The sequence below is a fragment of the Colletotrichum destructivum genome, chromosome 9, assembly GCF_034447905.1.
Source record: "Colletotrichum destructivum chromosome 9, complete sequence".
Classification (NCBI taxonomy): domain Eukaryota; kingdom Fungi; phylum Ascomycota; class Sordariomycetes; order Glomerellales; family Glomerellaceae; genus Colletotrichum; species Colletotrichum destructivum.
This window is the reverse complement of record NC_085904.1, coordinates 1,877,522-1,894,851: the sequence shown is the minus strand read 5'-3', so window position 1 is coordinate 1,894,851 and position 17,330 is coordinate 1,877,522. Positions and strand designations below refer to the sequence as shown.

Sequence of the window (17,330 nt, the reverse complement as noted above, 5' to 3'; positions counted from 1 at the left end):
ATCAATGGCTGTTGGCTGTTGGCTGGTCTGGGTGGTCATGACGATGGTAACAACGGTGACGACGGTGGTGACCCCGTCCAAAATTAGACAAGCGTGGAGGAGGCAAAGTACCTTGGAGGGGTGGACTGTGATGAAGTGTTTGTTTTGTTGGTGTTGGTGTTTTTGTTTTGTTTTGGTTCGCGGCTGTGGCTTGTCGCGTTTGTTCAGTGGCCCAGGTCCAGGTCCATGGCCGATGTGGTCCATGGACCAGCCGTCGCGCCCCCCTACAAGTATCCCTGTCCACCTTTTCTCGCCAAATTGCGGCCACTCGTCCCCTCGGCGAGCTGGTGTAAGCCAGCCATGACGATACGGAATGGTGGGAAAAAGAAGTATAATTGCTGCGTCTTGACGGAGTCCAAACGAACAAGTGGCAGTTGAAGACCAGGGGACCTTTTCGACTCTGCAGACTGCAGCTAATACTGCAGAGTGTGGCTGTGACCGTGACTGGCCATGATCAAGGCGAACGAACAAGAGGAGGCGTTGGCAGACAGGGAAGGGCGTGTCAACAATATCTTGGAGGAATACGGGCGCCTTTTCCATCAGAGGGATGTAAGTGCGCAAGCCTCGTCTATTCGTCTGGTCTTGGTTGGGCCATGTGGTGCGGACGCTTGATGTGCGACGCACAGGACAGGAGAGAAAAACGGATACGTAGTTGAGCTATGTGCCTATACCTTAGCGGTCAGCTTTCGCAGTCTCGTCTTCCAAGCGTCTCCAGAACGTGTTGATCTCCCTTGTTGTTTTGCCCATTTTCCCCTTCTGTCGTGAGGTCGGGCTGCATGAGACCTCAGACGCGTGGGCGGGACCCTGCAGGCAGAGGGGGGGATGCGGCCAATGAGTGCTGGCGGTAGACCCCCAATCAACGTCCCCCAGTTCGAAGTTGCCCCCCCCCCCCCCCCTGGCCTGCTTTGCACACTCGCCTGCCAGGCCGTTGGGTAAGTGATGTCAGGGTTAGAAAGAGGCCGTGGGTGTTTGTTGTGTGGGCTTTCTGACTTGTTAGAGTGTCTGATAACGCAAGACAAAAGGCACAGAGTTCCAAGCTGGGGTTCGATGCGAAGAAGCAAGACATGTTACAGCCTCGAGATTCTTCAGTTGAGACGTCTGCATGTCTAGACCCAGGTGACGAGATTTGTTTTCCTCAATCCGGAACCTGCAGCTTCAACCCGGCGTCTCTCGAACGGCTTCAGTCCGAGTCTCGTTCTAACAGAGAGCCCCCCACTTTGGAACGCGCAATCACGTGGAAGCTAGCCCCTTTCGGAAGAATTGTAAACAACATACGCCTCGCGCGCCATCGCGAAAAGCAGCGGCAAGAGGCACTCCATACTTCCACCGCACACACTTTCCACGTCCCTCTCTTTTCCCCCGTTCCTGAGCACCTCTATCCAGTCAGATCCCGGCTTTGACTGCAAAAAAGTATCCATCCTGACTGCGATCCCCCCGGCTTAGACGTGCCATTTCTGCCCGCCCACCCACCTACCTGCCTTGCCATCCATCCCATCTTCCCTCTCTACCTCTTCTCTCTCTCTCTCTCTCTCTCTCTCTCTCTGTACGGATACCTGGGTAGTGTACCTATCCCGCGCGCCCGCCCACCCACTCGTCGTTGGCTCGCGCAGCGCTGCACTTACACCCGCATCCGCACCCGCACCCAGCCATCCACCCACTCTCGCGCACACAACTCGCCATACACACTCACCGCGCATCACATTCCCTTCCCCAACCCCATTGCGCCGGCCTCTCTCACACCTTCACCCATCCCAACTTTCCCTCCCCCTTCCGTTTGGTGTGTTGCGTGTATCTACTGCGCGTGTTTCCAGGTTTTTGGATCTCTTACCAATCCGAGTTGCCTCGCACCAAGGGCCTGATTCGCCACCCGCGCGCATCAGATAACCCCGACCACCACCTAAGAGGAAGACCATCTACCACTCCTTCATGCGATGACTTGAATGAGTCGGCTGTCGATCACGAATCGCGACTGAAGGGGAATGGAGATGCGAAGCAAGACGCATACCTGAACGTTCCTGCTTGCCAAATCCCCCAAGGCCCTAGCGCCATGCAGTAGATGCACTTGCGCTCTCGTCCCGTCCCTTCTTTCTCTGCTCTCGCCTCGCTTCGCCCTCCTCTTGTCCGGGCCCTCTCCCTCCTTTTCTCAGCCTTCTTTCCTGCAACATCGCGCATCCCGCCCCCCATCATCCTCCCAAGAAAGAGGGCGCCCTTCCCCGGCTGACCAGGCCACTTCGCCCCGTCCACGTGCAACCAGTCCTGGATACCAGGGCTCCCCAAAAACGCCCTTTCGTCGTCTCTATCGCCATTTGGGACGGATACCCTCAAACATCGACGACACGACCCTGCGCTCCCACGGCCAGCATCCTTCAGGTCTTCTCTCTGTCGGCCTCCTGCGGAAACACGGATAGCATCACGCGCTATACCCTTCAACCTACGGCATATCCCTCCACCGACCACTCTCGGCCACCACCTACCTACGTCCCTACAGTCAAAAGCGAAACAGTATACGACGACAAATACCAGCGACAGATTCTTTGGTAGTAGGACTGCTTCATTGCTTGCTGGGCCTACACCAAATCGCATTGTGTGACTCAGCTCTTTGTATTTCGACAGCGAACAACAGCAACAGCAACACACTCAAAAGAAGACAAAGCAACCAACCAACCAACCAGTACAGCACGCGAAAGAACACCATCACCATGTCGTTCTCCAACAGCAGCGGTGGAACCCTTACTGTTCCCAGCCCCACGCACGCCCACCATGTCGACGTGCTTGCATCCTCAGTCAGGAGCCTCCGACGGTCCCTGTCTCGATCACCATCAAAGTTTAGCCTGGCGCGTACAGACTCCCCCAGCTCCGAGAGCTCTCACAGCGGATCCCACACTCCTGTGCATCAGCAGTCGCCATGCCGACGATACACACCAACCCCAACTCCTCCCAGCAGCAGCCACAACAATAACAACAACACTACCGCTTACGGGGAGTTATTCCAAAGCCAGACTCCAGCAGGGCTCCCTCCCTCGATGACCTCGACGACTCCCTTCAGCTCCCCTCCGAGCCTTGCAACACCTTTTCGCCCGAGCGTTCGGCTTTCTCTACGCTCTGCAAAGTCATCCAAGGTGACGGGCAGTCCTTCGAGGCCGGCTACCCGACTTCGGACATCGCCCAAATCCCCCCTCAAACGCGCACTCAACGCTACAACAGAATCGGGGGTAAATTCCACTCCTTCCTCATCTTCAAACTCGGTGGCCTCGGGCCAGGAAAATAACCAGTCTTCTGCACAACAGAGCCCGCACTCGCGATCATCAACTCAGAAAGCATCTCGCCATAGCCTACACCTCGACGTATCCGGCCACGCCCAGCAGACGAATATTTTCAAGCACCTAGAGGCTCAGGGTGACCCGCAGGGGGCCCCAGGATCGGGCGCCCTCAAGCGCAGCGACGCCATCATGAACCTGGACCAGGCCTCTCTGGGCAGTCCGGTCGCGAAGCGACGAAGTTTACATGGTATCTCGAGTTTTGGCCAAAACACATCTGATTTCAACATCTTCGACAACACTAGCAGCACTCCAGCTAAGACCGGGTTTGATATTCACGACGAAGCTAGCCGAGAGCGTGAGTACGAGCTTTTCGGTTCAAGTCCTGCTGCTCGGGAACCCCTCCCCTCGCCAACCCCGCCTCCTCAAATCCCGAGAAGAACCGGTTCGCTTCGCCGGTCGACGCTCCAGCAGAGACAGCACGATCGGAGCTCTTGGGGACGAAAGTCTGGTGCGAACCACTTGGCTCAAATGGGCGGAGAGTTCTCTACTCCCAACGTTAAGAACCGGCCGCGTCTCTCGATGGATCAGTTCCTCCCTCCTCAAATTCCTCGGGACAGCCCCTTCACCTCGAACGGGCCGCTGCCCAACCCTTCTGCTCACCCGGTTGAGCGACATTCCCATCAGCCTCACCCTCTGTCCAAGACGCTGGTAACTTCGACGTCCGGCAATAGCCTCGAAGAGCAGAACAACAGCATGCCTCCTCCCTACGTTTTTGAGAGACCACGAGCTCCCCTTAACTTTGCCAAGTCGATGCCTTACGGTTCCTCCCGGCCATCCTTCATGCAGGAAGAGGGCGAGAACGTCACCCCTTTCAAGTCTGCCAAGCCTTGGGCGGGAGCCTTCATGTCGACTGGCCTCGTTTCCAAGGTGAACCGTAATCCCGAGGAGGACAACAAGCTGACGATGCCCGACACCCCTTGCAAGAAGCCCACCAACGGCTTCGCGACTTTCCCGCCACCACCTGGCAGTGCAATCAAGAAGAGCAATCGGTACTCTTTTGGTGGCATGCCTTCCACTCCTTTCAATGCTCCAGGGGCCCCATCTCGGAGCACATTCGGCAATCCCGGAAAGGGCCTGGGCATCTTCCAGCGGCTCGGATCACGTCATGCACGCCGAGGCAGTGTCCTGAGCCTGGATGAAGATAAGAAATTCTCCCTTGACACAAACTTCAATGTCGGTCTTGGGGTTGAAAATGATGCCCCTCCGACTCCTACCAAGCAGGGTCTCACCCCCAGCTTCAGCAACCTGAGCGAACAGAGCATCGAGAGCCCCAGCGCCAAGAGGACACTTCCACCTCCCATGTCTGCTGTACGGCCAATGATCTCCCGAGAATCTACTGGTAAGTGTACATCCCAGGAACAGTCCGACGACAGGGCTGTCAGTGGCCAGCCGAGCTCTCGGCTTGGTACTGCCATCTCTCCCACCGACGGACTGTCTCCAACCCAGCGTTTTTCTCTGCCGTCTTTTGGTCGTTCGAGGTTGGGAAGGGGTTTCAGGGCTCCTTCACCCTTGCGAACTCGACTAAGCAGTGCGGCTCTCGATTATCAAATGAACATGTTGGCTAAGACTACCACTCAAAATATAGCAAGTCCAGTGGAACAACGCTCCCCGCGAACTCCTTCGACTCACGTCGTTCTTCCCGATGCCAGCTGCCTATCGATCTCGAATCCTGCCGAGTCGAAGAGTGCTGCTACCCCGGTCACGCCTTCTGGGCGTGACTCTTTGCAAAGCACCACCACTCAGCTCATGACTCCTGTCAATGCTGGTCGTGCCAACTCGGACGCTGACGACTCACTTTACTCTCGTTTTGACAAGGTCGAGATGGTTGGCAAGGGAGAGTTTTCTTCCGTATACCGCGTGGTCAAGGCTGGGTACTCTCGCGCCTCGTTTCTTTCCGTTTTTAGTGGAACCCCTACCAAGAATCCTCGCGAAAGCCCCGAGCCAGACCGCATTTACGCCGTGAAGAAGGCCCGTCGCCAATTCACGGGACCCAAGGACCGCTTGTCTAAGCTCAGAGAAGTCCATGCGCTTCAGGCCCTTACACACGCAGACCACGTTGTTCACTACGTCGACAGCTGGGAGTACAACCAGTACCTTTACATCCAGACGGAATACTGCGACGAAGGTACCCTGGACAAATTTCTCAGCAATGTCGGTCGTAAAGGCAGACTAGATGACTTCCGCATCTGGAAGGTCATCCACGACGTTGGGTTGGTATGTTGACACGGCGTTTCCACAGAGTCGGACAATCAGAACTAACGCTCTGGCACAGGGTCTGCAAAGTATTCACGAAGCTGGGTTCATTCATCTCGACTTAAAGCCGGCGAACATCCTTATTACCTTTGAAGGCATCCTCAAGATTGGCGATTTCGGCCTAGCAACGGAGTGGCCTGCTGCCAAAGGCGTCGACGCGGAAGGTGACAGAGAATACATCGGCCCTGAAATCCTACGCGGCGACTTCAACAAGCCCGCAGACATTTTCTCGCTCGGTTTGATCATGATCGAGATGGCCGCCAACGTTGTCCTCCCCGATAACGGGCCTACCTGGGTTGCTCTCCGTTCCGGTGACCTCTCCGAAGTCCCCAGCTTGACCTTCAGCGCCACTACTGCGACCAGCGCTCATCGGGACGCGGCGGGGGTCCCTACCATGCAGTCCTTAGATGACCCATTGCTCGGCCAAACTAGCGCTCCGGACATCAGCCTGCATTCGGGAGCTGCCCCTACTCGGGTGAGCGTGGTCATGGACGACGAGAGCCCTTTCATCACGCGCAAGCGCACCGAGCTCAGATCCCCTCCGGACTTCATGAGCGATCCCTTCCACCCTAGTTCTCTTGATCAAATCGTCCGATGGATGATTAGCCCCGAGCCGAGCGAGCGACCCACCATTCAGCAATTGCTGTCTACGCCCTCGATGACTTGGGTTGCTCAACGTCGCAGATCGGCTGCGACTGTCTTCGAAGGTGTCTGGGGACCTAGCGAGTCGACCGCACTCCCTACCTTGGTGGACGAAGACACCGAAATGATGGACGTTTGAGTACGTTTCATATGCACTTACCTTAGATGCCGCACCAGTCGGCTTGGAATCCGCTCACCGCTCAGGATATGCACAGTGTGCGTAGAGCTCTCTGAGGCGTTTTATCTGGATTGAACGACTCTGGCTGGATCGCTCATGAAGTGGATACGGCGAAATGGAGTTGGAATTCTGGAACATGGCGTTGGGACACGAGCCCGCGTCTCGTGGTCTTTTGCTGGATTAAGGATCTCTTTACTGCGGCGGCGTTCGACTTACGATATGACGATGCTACGGTTCAGTCTTGCGATGAGATGTGTTCAGCAAGGCCTGTTGCGGATGTTGTTTTTGTCGTTCCTGATTGACCGCCTCACGATGTGTGAAAACGTTCGATCGTTCGGCTCGGCAAACGACTTTCGACAAAACAAACTCGGCATACACACACCAATCAATCGGCATTGCTTAGCAAAGCATCGCCAAAGTTATTTGTTCGAAGAAATCAATTGGAAGTCCGGTGGCTCCGGAGCATGGCTCAACGACTAGGCCATTTTCTTTTGTCACAGCTCCAGCCGAACCAGACTTTCATGTATAGACTACATTTGTATTCTTTTCGAGACGCGACAGTGAGGCCAGAGGCTAGGCAGCACACTCGGCGTCGAGCACGAGAACTAAAAACGGAAATCAGGGAGAAAATACTTCAAAGAAGCTCACGAGTCTCGTTTCGGTTTCGTCTCTGAATTACGGCATTGTGCAGCAACGACCGCAAGGGGCGTCTCTGACGATAATCGGAGGCCACATGCTGCATTTCGGACGCCTCGCGCTATGTATATATGGGTAATTGTGTCAGTATCGTCGGGCGATTAGGAGAGAGGAGGAAAGGAAAAGGGGTTTTGTTTTTGTCGTGAGCCTTGGAGCCCACCCACCGTCCTGGATGGGGGCGGGGTTTCCCCCCTCCCTTGTAAGGAACACTGCATGGTAGCCGTATCACGCGGACTTACCCAAAGATCAGATAGATCATCTCCTGGCCAGACTGCGCCTGTTCCCTTTGTCACAGGGAGGTTGCAATTTTTTTTTTTGGCTCATGATTCCATGACGAAATGCCATGATAGTTATGAACTTTCCATTCAAATCGACCCTAAAGCCTCTTCTAGCATGACTTGAGTGTTCTTCCCACAAACTGTGACTCATAGACTTGGTACGCCATGTATTCCTCGCGAGGCACAGGGACAAGTCTATGCACGCGAACTCCTGTCACACGACAAACAAAACGTAATGTCAGACATCGCAATGATGGATAGGTAGTTCGTCATTCATAGGGGCTCTCAGGTTCATCTGCGCAAAGGCTCCAACCAAATGGGCTTGTGCTTCACACTTTAAAAGGGAAAGCCATTGCCCACGACCCGTGGCAATCCTACGTCCATCCCCTCCCCACATCGATAACAGATTCCATTCCACCTTAGGCCCTGGAAGTGTTGGCAGAGGCGGTCGAGGTCGTCTTGCTCCGTCTCCTCGAGGGCTGGTAGACGTCGTTAAAGTTCATGGCGACGCCGAGGAAACGCATGTCCACGTCAGGCTGATATGCGAGGTCGCCGAGCAGGATCTGGAGACGGGAGCGGAACGTGGCGCCGAGCTGGCGCAGGCGGTCCTGGAGAACGGGGAACTCCGAAGCGACGGCGGGGTTGTCGTCCTCGCCGTCGCCGCCCGGCTCCGACGGCTTCTTCTGATGCCGGACGCCGCGGGTTGACATGCGCATGACGTCGGCCTCTTGTCGGCGTGTGAAGTCGGAGACGCTCCAGCTGTAGAGGCCGTCGACGGAGTCACGGTAACTGAGCATGGCGCGTAGAAGGTCGCCAAGCTGAGAGAGGTAAGAGGTGCGGTCGTCTTCGCCAGTCGCCATGTCAGCATGTCGGATGCTGCGCCGCGCCCCGAGGAGCCCTTTGTGGGTGATGTCGTTGAGGTAGCGGGTATGGGCCTTGATGAGGTCATCTAGCGTGCAGCCTTCGCGATGTACGCGCTTCTGAAGTTCGTTCCAAGACGACTCGATGACCTCGAACAGGATATAGTATTGGAGCTGGCCGATGAAGTGGATCATTTCTGCGAGGATGCCACGGGTTGACTTCCAGGTCTGCACGACGACTGGATCCGAGTTCTGAAGCACTCCACGCGAACCCGTCATACACTTGCGCCACGTCGAGGCCAGGGCAAATTCGACGCGCTTGATGCGCCACAAGAAGTTGAAAACCTTGAGATATTGGCGATTGCCCCAATCCGTGACCACGACATCCACTGGCGCGTCGACCTTATATTCGAGCGTAAAACAGTCCCATCCAATGTCGCCATGTGATAGCTGAAGCATACGTGCATCGAGGCGGCGGAGGACCTCGGGAGAGTCGTACTGGGCGTTGGAGCCGCGGATAGCATGTTCGAGCTGTGCTGTAAGTGTGTGTCGGTATTGTGCACCGGCAGGACGATCGAGATTCGCAGCAAGAGATTCCATGAGAAGAGCGATAAAGTCACCTTGTCCGAGAAGAATGTAGTTCTTCAAGGCTTGGAGGTGCTCAAAGAGGTGGAACTTGTTCGCCATCAGGTCAATAAGACGCTTCATCGTCGTCTTGTAGGCCTCGTCGATCCAAGCCTCAAGGGTAGCGGTGTCGCCGTAGCGTAACTCCTTCGAGGCCGCCTTGGAGTAGTCCTCGACCCATTGGGAGTCGCCACAGCTGTGTCTGATGAAGTTGAGAGACTTGCCGATGAGGAAGACCTTTTGCGCGAAGTCTTGGGTTATGATGCTGGGGACCATGTCCTTGTCAATCTCATACTTGTCTTCCCAAACGCTGCTGCCTCCCGTTTTGGGCTCGTCTGTCTGCTTCTGTTCCTTGACAAAAAATTCGCAGAAAGGGTCGAGAAGCTCGCCATCGTATATCCACCGGCGCAGAATGTCGTAAAACGGGCGTGTTACGTGGACAAGCAACCGTTCAGCGAACGCCGCTACCATGGGGTCGCCGTGTGATGATGAGAACCCATGGATGAGAGAGATGAGCTGGCCGCCTCGTTTGCTCTCCGACTCTTCGGCGATGAGACTCATGAGCCTCAGACCCATCGTAGCCTCCCGTGTCCACACGACGCATCTTTTCAAGGTCACGCCTGCCTTCCCAATCCCGCCTCTTGGCGCAGAATCGTCCAGCGAGGACAATGCTCTTCGGATCTGGCCTTCAAGAGTCGCGACTAAGCTAAGGTAGGACCGTAACTCTCCACCTATTGCGGCTCGGATGCTTTGCCTCAGCAAACCTTGTGCTGGGGACTTGACGAAGATGTCAAGACGCCGATACAATAAAGACGGCTCAGACACAGTGTGCAAGAGCGAGATAATTGGAGATGGTAATGTCGGGGGCAACGTAATAGTGTCTGGTTTTGAGAAAGGTAAGGTCGTGGATGACAGCCCTTGTAAAGTAAAGGGGAGGTCCCGCAACAGAATGGTCTCGGAAGGCTCGATCTCGTTGTAGTTGTCGGCGAGCAGCGTGGATTTTAAACCGACTTTTCGTTTGTTCGCCTCAACCTCGTCTGTCTCGTTTCCCTTCTCCTGCTCATTTTCCCTTTCGTCGGCTGACCGGTTCTTGGGCTGTTTCGGCGGGAATTTCTTCAAACCCTCGGGTGCAAAGGCATCGTTGAACTGTTCCTCTTCTTGTCTTGAAATTGGCGTCGAGTTCTTAGAAGAACGGTCTCTTTCATGTTTCCGGAACGGGTCGCGTTGTGCTTGCGAAGGGGGGTTCGGCGGGGGCAGGGGCAGTGGCTCATTTGGATCCGGGGAATCGGCGAGCTGGTAAAGGAGGTACAGGATGGCCCATTTCTGTCCCAAAACGGGTAGAGAGAGAAGCCGGGTGTATAGATTCGAGAAGCGCAGCGCTTGTGTCGGGTTGCTTTGTATGAGCTTCCTCTTGATCAGGTCCGAAGCGTGATTGACATCTGAGGAAATGGCGGGGGACGCGGGGCTGCGGGACGGCTTTGGTCAATGACAAGGACCAAGATAGCTGCGGGATCGCACAGTGTCTTGGGGCGTTTGCGAGACTCACGCTTCCAATATTGACTTCACCAACTCAAAGCAGTTGTCATGTCGTTCCTGGGCAGCAACATCATCCTCGTGGGGGTCGTTGGGTATCAGGTGTGCGATTAGGCTGTCGACAGCGCCAGCAATGCGATGCTCGCGGTTGGCCGACATGATGGCATTGCCGAACATGGGTCAAGTCAAAAACCGGGAGGAAGGCGAGACCTGCTCGAGCAAATCCCCCAAAATGAGAGAGAGGCTTTCGTCGTGACGGAGCGGTATCGACCTCGGTATGTGTATTCGCAGCGAATGCAGCACGCTGTGCGACGCGCCGGACGCGACTTCACAGTGTTGCTGATGCCAATTGCAAGCCGTCCACAGGGGCACAAGGGGAGTGGTCAAAGCGTTCGATGAAGTACCCTGAACCCTCAGGACCATACAAATCACGCGCCTTCCTCAGTCTCTTCTACCTCTTACCCAGGCTCGGTCCTCTCTGTTGGCATTTGTCGTCAGACAGTTCGGCAAAATTTCCATCGACAACGCAGTGCAGCACCTCTCAATCGCATCCCGTCTTCCTCCACTATCCGCAATCGAGTGACCGAGACGGACCCAACCACGGGACCACTTCCCCCCAATCTTCGCCATCACGCCAGCGACCACAACATGTCCCGTTCATCGAGATAATACCGAATTCGCGATCGCATCGTCTACCTCTTTCGCTGACTGCTACTCATGAACATATTTCTCGCCTTGCGCCCAGTCGTCCGCCCGCCGTTGCTGCTCCCGCGCACGCAAGTGTCGCTCAGCTCCACTAATACGCTTGACGACGTGATCTGCCTCTCTGGCATCCCGTCGTCGCAATGCCCGACATCGACCCCGCGGCCTTGAGCAGCCGCCCATCTGTGAATCTTTCAACACCGACTCTGTCCACCAAGACCATCACCGTACAACCCCCCGGGTCCCTCAAAACCTCCAAAACAAGCCAGATCATTCCCGCCCGCATTGACCTTGAGCCGCTATATACCGCTTTGAAGCAAGCTATCGGCCCCGAAGCATGGGTCGTGTACAAGGAGTCAACAACAGAGTTCCTCGTCGGTATGCAGCCCCCGACACCTGCGCATTCACTTTCTTGATTGCTAATCTTCTTTTCCAGGCCGATTGAACCAGACCGAGTACTCAGAACGAATCGATCCCATCCTCGCATCCTCAAATGGCGAAAGGGAACACCTCCATAATCAGCTAATAGCTGCTATATACGGCAATGTCACGAGGGAGATGCCGGATCAGGGGCTTGCCCCTTGGGTCAGCGCCAATGACAAGCCCGCCGCTCCCGTCGGCAGTAAGCCTGTGTCTGGCGATGCTGCGGAGCGTCGTCTCAAGGGCGATGTCATGCAGCTGCCCACAAAAGACCGTCGGCGCATCAAGGATCTGGCTTCAAATGATGTCGGTTCCCATGTTATTATCTCTGTCTCCGTTTCTCCGTCACTTCTTACTGACAATGGTCTTGCCCAGTTCGATCCTCACGAGAGCCTTTCCAACGTGTTTCTCGACAGTCATAGGCGACAGCCTAAACCAGCCGAAGTACCGCCCAGCGCAGGAGGCATTGGCGGTATCAATAAGATGAGTATGTGGAAATTCAAACTTGTTCTGAAAGCTGAGTGCTGATGGCAATGCAGATTTTGACTTGGAAATTCGCAAGCGCTTTGCACAGCCATTGGCTGTGGAGTCGGGCGAATTTCCGGACGCCGCTGTAGTCGAAGGCAGGATGCTACCGTTCTGCTATGAAGCAGGACTTACAAGCGGCCATGTTCAAGAAGCGCCACACTTTATGTCTGTTGCGACAGAAACGTTCATTAAGGAATCGCTGGCGGCTATATTCTCCAAGACAAGGAGCAATGGCCCGGGGGAGGGCGGAACCGCCGGTTTCGGCGCTGGTACACAGTGGATCCAAACACACAAGTATCGGCATCAGCTTGTGAAAGAAGAGGATGCTGCTCTACGAGGCGAGCTTACGCGCGATAAGAGCGGGTTGTTACCCATCGAGTCCAAAGCTGCGAGCGAGCGCGGACCCCTTGGCATGGCAGATGTACGGATCGCTCTCGAGATGGCAGACAGCGGCTTGGCACAGTTCCCCATCATCAACACAGCAATATCGTACGGGTATCGCGAAGGAGAGCTTGAGAACTGGCACGACTATACCTGGCTTCCAGGCCACGAGCCAATTGGATCCAAGACAGGAGAAGCCCCCGCCGTCAAGCCGCTGGCTGCCGAACAGCTGCCAAACGGGCACGTCGACGCCATGGATATCGACTCGGAGTCGTGGTGGGAAGGCGCAGATCCTCAAGACATGGGCGCTCTTGACTCCGTGCTGGAATCGTGTCTGGCGGTTGGGTCATAGTACGGACAACCACCACAACGATCATCATGGGTATCTAACAGGGACATCCTCTACTCAAAGCGCTTTCTTCAGGGCATTCATCCCATCTATACGGACTGGGCGCGCTTATGGGGTTGGAGAAGAAAGAAAAGGCATGTTTCATCTCGTTCCCGGAATGATAAAGGGGGGAAGAGGAAGATGAATACATAGTAAGGTTGTTTTGCTGGGTTTTGGAAGTTGGGGATATCCAGCATTGCCCCACGTCAGCATTAGCATCAGGAAAGGCGTCGTTGGTTCTTTTTTTTGCCATTTTTGGCACTTCGGTCGGTTTCTACATACTCTCTTATTGACTTTCCCGAGATAGGATATCAGAGGAAGGGGGGGGGAGGGGCTCGTACGCTTTCAACGTCATCAAAGAAACCAAGGAGGCGTTTAGGGTTCTTTGGCAAAGGAAGGGTTCTGTACAGTAAGGACGATACCCTATTACTTGCTCTCTGTGAGCCTGCAAGCACGGAAAGGTGGCGAATAGGGTGGCTTCAGTTAGCGGAACGTGACAGGTTACTTAATGCAACATACATCACAGGCTTCTTCTCCTGGTCCCTAGAGAGTCCACCACTATATTCTTCTTTCTACAGCTGATATTTCACTTTGAAGCCATATATGTAGCGAGCTCTCTCTGTCTGTGGAGGCGCCGCTAGATCTAGTAACTACAATCAGCTTGTTGCCTTGTCGAAACTCTCTTCTTCCTATAGCTATAGCTTTGAAACAGAATTGCCAACTTCCTGCTTGGCCTTGTCTCTAAGGATCTTTCGCAAGATCTTGCCCGACTAGCCGTGTAATATAATTAGCCTGCCCGCCTGGACTGCAAAAGATGGGAAGCAGGACACTTACAGGGTTTTTGGGGATAACATCTGTAAACGCAACCCCGCCTTTGAGGCGCTTGTGTTTGGAAACCCGTTTCTCCAACCACTTGGCTATCTCCTCGCCTGTGGCGCTGGTCCCAGGCGACCGGACAATGTAGGCCCGCGGAAACTCCTCTCCGTCGAGGGTGACGCCGACGACGGCAGCGTCAGCGACATCCTGCCGCTCGAGAAGAAGGGCCTCGAGCTCGGCGGGAGCGACCTGGTTTCCCTTGACTTTGATGAGCTCCTTCATGCGGTCGACGATAAAGAAGAGACCGCCTGTCTTGTACTCTTGGACGTATGCGACGTCTCCCGTACGCAGCCAGCGGTTGCCCTCGGCGTCTGTAACGATCGTCTCCTTGGTCGCCTTAGGGTTGCGCCAGTAGCCGCGCATGACAGTCGGGCCCGTGACCCAGAGTTCGCCGGGCACCTTGGCCTCGGTGATCTCCTTACCGTCCTCGCCAACGAGCTTCGCCTGGTAGTTGGGCATGAGTTCGCCAACGGAGGAGCTGCGCTCCAGGCGCGTCGGGTCCCAGGTCATGGCGGTGCAGGTGACTTCGGTCATGCCCCAGCCCTGGCGAACGATGAGATCGTCCTTCTTGAGAATGCGCTCCGTTTGGCGAGCAACATCGGCTGGGAGGGGTGCGGCGCCAGAGCCGACGCTCTCGAGACTGCTGAGGTCGAACTTTGCGGTGATGGGGTGTTTGGTCAGGGCGACAAGGATGGGGGGCACGCTAACGAGCTGGGTGACGCGGTAGCGCTGGATGTAGGTGAGCATCTTGACGAAATCGAAACCCGCCATGATGTAGACGGGGATGCCCTGCTTGGCGAAGTTGGCGACGAAGTACGTCTGGGCGTAGGTGTGGTAGAGGGGCAAGAAACAAAGGCCAACGGAGCGGGCGATAGATGCCTCATGGTCCTGTTCCAGAGCCGATACCTTGACAACGCCAGTGCCATTGGCGACATAGCTGTAGTGTGAAATCTCGACGCCTTTGGGTACGCCAGTCGTGCCGGAGCTATAATTGAGACAGCACGTCGTAGTGCGGGCGTCAGAAGGCTCAACCCATTCGAATTTCTCAGCCTGCGATCGAGGGGCGATCAGCTCGGTCCAGTGGCGGGCACCATCCCGCGCGGGCTTCTCGGCCTTGCCAGAGCCGGGAATTGTGGTGTCGAAGACGAAGACGTTGCTCGTGGGCATGGAGACCTGCTTCGCGGCTTCTAGGGCGGTGTCGAGACTGCCCTCGGCGGCGACCATAAAGGTCGCGCCGCTGTCATTGAGCTGATATGCGAGCTCGCGGGTGACAAATCCAGGGTTGGCGCCGGTGAAGATACCACCGGCCATCAGGACGCCAAGGAAGAGGACAGGGAAGAAGAGGTTGTTGCCCGAGAAGAGCAGCACGCGGTCACCGGGTTTGAGGCCCGCGGCCTTGAGACCGATGGCGATCTGCTTGGCCACAGTGCGGTAGTCGGAGAAGGTTAGGTAGTGTGTGTCTGGACGGTCGGCATCATAGAAAGCCTTGCGGTCAGAGAGAGGGTCAAAAGAGGAGCCGAAAATCCATGTCTGCAAGGAGCAGTTCGGAATGAGCTCCGTCCACCGTGACCTTATTGGCATCTTTGCTGTTTGCCGTGTGCCTTCGTTGGATTAGAAAAGCTGTTAATATAGAGGCTGCAGTGGGAGATGTTCTTTCTCACACGCGTCGAGGCCTAGTGTGGTTCGTACGTAGTAGACGCAATAGACGTAGGAGCTTTCCGTCGAGCTGGCGGATCGTAGCGTGTCAGGATGTCAGCCGATAGGAACGTCCTGCTTCAATAAGGTTTGAAGCTTCTTTTCGAGATCCCAGTCTCTGTCCAAGCAGCAGGTCTCTTACTCAGAGCAATGGAGGATGCCTGAGCTCGAGTCAATGGTTTAAGATCATTTTGTTTCGGAATGTTCCCGGGCCTGTAACTTACTCAAGCAACTAAGAAATCTACTTGTTGAATGTAGGAGGGAGAGAGAATAGAATCCGTGGGATTCAAGTCGACGACACTGAGGAAGGAGACAGGCGGGACGGATACGGAGAAGTGGGACTTGCGGATCCCATATAAGTACAGTATTGGTTCGACCTAGGTAGTCGAAAGACTCCAGACGAAACCACCCATCCCCGCGCCATTCCGTCCAATGGTCACGGCTCTCCAGCGAGATCATGGCTTGCAATTGATGCAATCCAAACATGGGGGGGTGCGGTAGAGCACCTTCGTGACGCTAGATCTCCGCATCAAACCCCTGTCGAATGCGGGGGGCCTCGAGGAGAAAAAGCTGGGGGAATCGACAAGCCGAGGTACGAGCCTCCGAGAAAGTTGGGAGGAGAAGGAGAATGGTAAGCAACGACGACACCTCGCACTTCCCAAAAGGGTTTACATGTCGTTCTGGCGTGCTCAACTTTGCCGGCGGAACGCCACATTCTTTGCCGGGCGGGCGAAGGTCTAAGAGGGAAAGTGACGCGGAGGTTGGATGGATGCCAGCCGATCCCGGCCCTGGAAGCTCGCTTATTTGGATTCCAGAATTGAGTGAGCGTGAGATGGAGTGACTGTCCACTGGAAGCTCCCAATATCGTGCACTACTGTGTATAGTTTGAGACGTCAAAGAAACAGCTCACTAAAGGCCACCGGTATGAAAGAGAACCTGTCATCGCTCGACGAATGTATCAAAAGATCAAAGCCGACAACACCCTGTCCTGTGACCCTTCCTTGACTTTGCTGTCTCGCGCTGGCGAGAATGTTTCCATCTGAGGGTTTGGGATCTGCCAGATAATCTACTGAGGTTACACAGCGATCAAGGGCTTGATTCAAACTGGCATTGACCAATTGGTGTTTGCGTGGTTGACTTCTCGCCTCGGTAACAGGGTCTCGCTCGTCCTATCGACTCAATAGTGTAAGAATCAGCCCACGTCTCGCTTTTGAGCCGCCTTCGCCCGAGGTAGAGTTCGGTTGTGTGACGAGGTTCGCGAGATTTGAGATAGGTTTGATGGTCAATCTTTGATTCACCTCGATTGGCTTTGCTCTGCGGCTCGCTCAATACCGCGCAGCAAGACTGCCGCCAGTTAGCTGCATTTCTCCGAGGACCTGGTATTTTTGAAGGTACGTACGCCTATGCCTGCGAGATGCATCGGCCTGCAGTTCTGAGCCGACCTGATGTGGTTCGTAAGCAGCTCCGTGTTTTTGCTCTCCGCACCTTGCAGATTCAATGTCACCAAAACCCACCCACTGGAGCAGAATACAGTTTTTTCATAATTGTATGAATATTTTAACAGCGAGTTTTGTTTGCCGTCCGGCCTACTAACAGAAACATACATGCTAACACTGATGAGAAGTAAACGTTAACATTCAGTGCTCTTATGTTCGAGTCTTTACGTTCTCAAATTGTCAGCGTGACTGACTTGCCACTTGGCATTCACAGCTAAAGGGTTGTGGAGACACACGACAAGCAGTCAATACCTTTCTGGTGACTGAGTTGTTCTTGGAATGGAATGCAACATCGGCCGGCCCGTCTGGATGTGAAGAACAAGCGGTCTGAACGCACGGTTCCACGCATAGCAGCCAGCATACGGATAATGCACAATGACTTATGCAATCTCGAATGACGCTCACTGGCCTAGATTTGCAT

At 55.0% G+C, this 17,330-nt stretch overlaps 4 protein-coding genes across 4 annotated transcripts; 2 read left to right on the top strand and 2 right to left on the bottom strand.

Annotated features, from left to right (window-relative positions):
* Positions 1-1,582: 1,582 nt before the first annotated feature.
* Positions 1,583-7,484, top strand: CDEST_13693 (Putative serine/threonine-protein kinase, active). The gene is made up of 3 exons (XM_062929849.1): positions 1,583-4,698; positions 4,945-5,573; positions 5,632-7,484. Exons 1-3 carry the CDS (start codon positions 2,739-2,741, stop codon positions 6,391-6,393), a joined length of 3,351 nt encoding a protein of 1,116 aa, XP_062785900.1. The 5' UTR covers positions 1,583-2,738; the 3' UTR covers positions 6,394-7,484.
* Positions 7,475-10,727, bottom strand: CDEST_13692 (Putative gamma-tubulin complex component protein). Its single transcript, XM_062929848.1, has 2 exons — positions 10,437-10,727; positions 7,475-10,355 (listed from the first exon to the last, which is right to left on the bottom strand). Exons 1-2 carry the CDS (start codon positions 10,598-10,600, stop codon positions 7,826-7,828), a joined length of 2,694 nt encoding a protein of 897 aa, XP_062785899.1. The 5' UTR covers positions 10,601-10,727; the 3' UTR covers positions 7,475-7,825.
* Positions 10,728-10,895: 168 nt separating this feature from the next.
* CDEST_13691 (Putative transcriptional coactivator Hfi1/Transcriptional adapter 1) lies at positions 10,896-13,379 on the top strand. The gene is made up of 4 exons (XM_062929847.1): positions 10,896-11,503; positions 11,562-11,851; positions 11,921-12,032; positions 12,085-13,379. Exons 1-4 carry the CDS (start codon positions 11,269-11,271, stop codon positions 12,804-12,806), a joined length of 1,359 nt encoding a protein of 452 aa, XP_062785898.1. The 5' UTR covers positions 10,896-11,268; the 3' UTR covers positions 12,807-13,379.
* A 1-nt stretch (position 13,380) lies between these two features.
* CDEST_13690 (Putative AMP-dependent synthetase/ligase domain, AMP-binding, AMP-binding enzyme domain, ANL) lies at positions 13,381-15,737 on the bottom strand. Its single transcript, XM_062929846.1, has 3 exons — positions 15,638-15,737; positions 13,677-15,574; positions 13,381-13,612 (listed from the first exon to the last, which is right to left on the bottom strand). The coding sequence occupies exons 2-3, from the start codon at positions 15,297-15,299 to the stop codon at positions 13,538-13,540; spliced, it is 1,698 nt and encodes a 565-aa protein (XP_062785897.1). The 5' UTR covers positions 15,300-15,574; positions 15,638-15,737; the 3' UTR covers positions 13,381-13,537.
* Between the last annotated feature and the right edge of the window lie 1,593 nt (positions 15,738-17,330).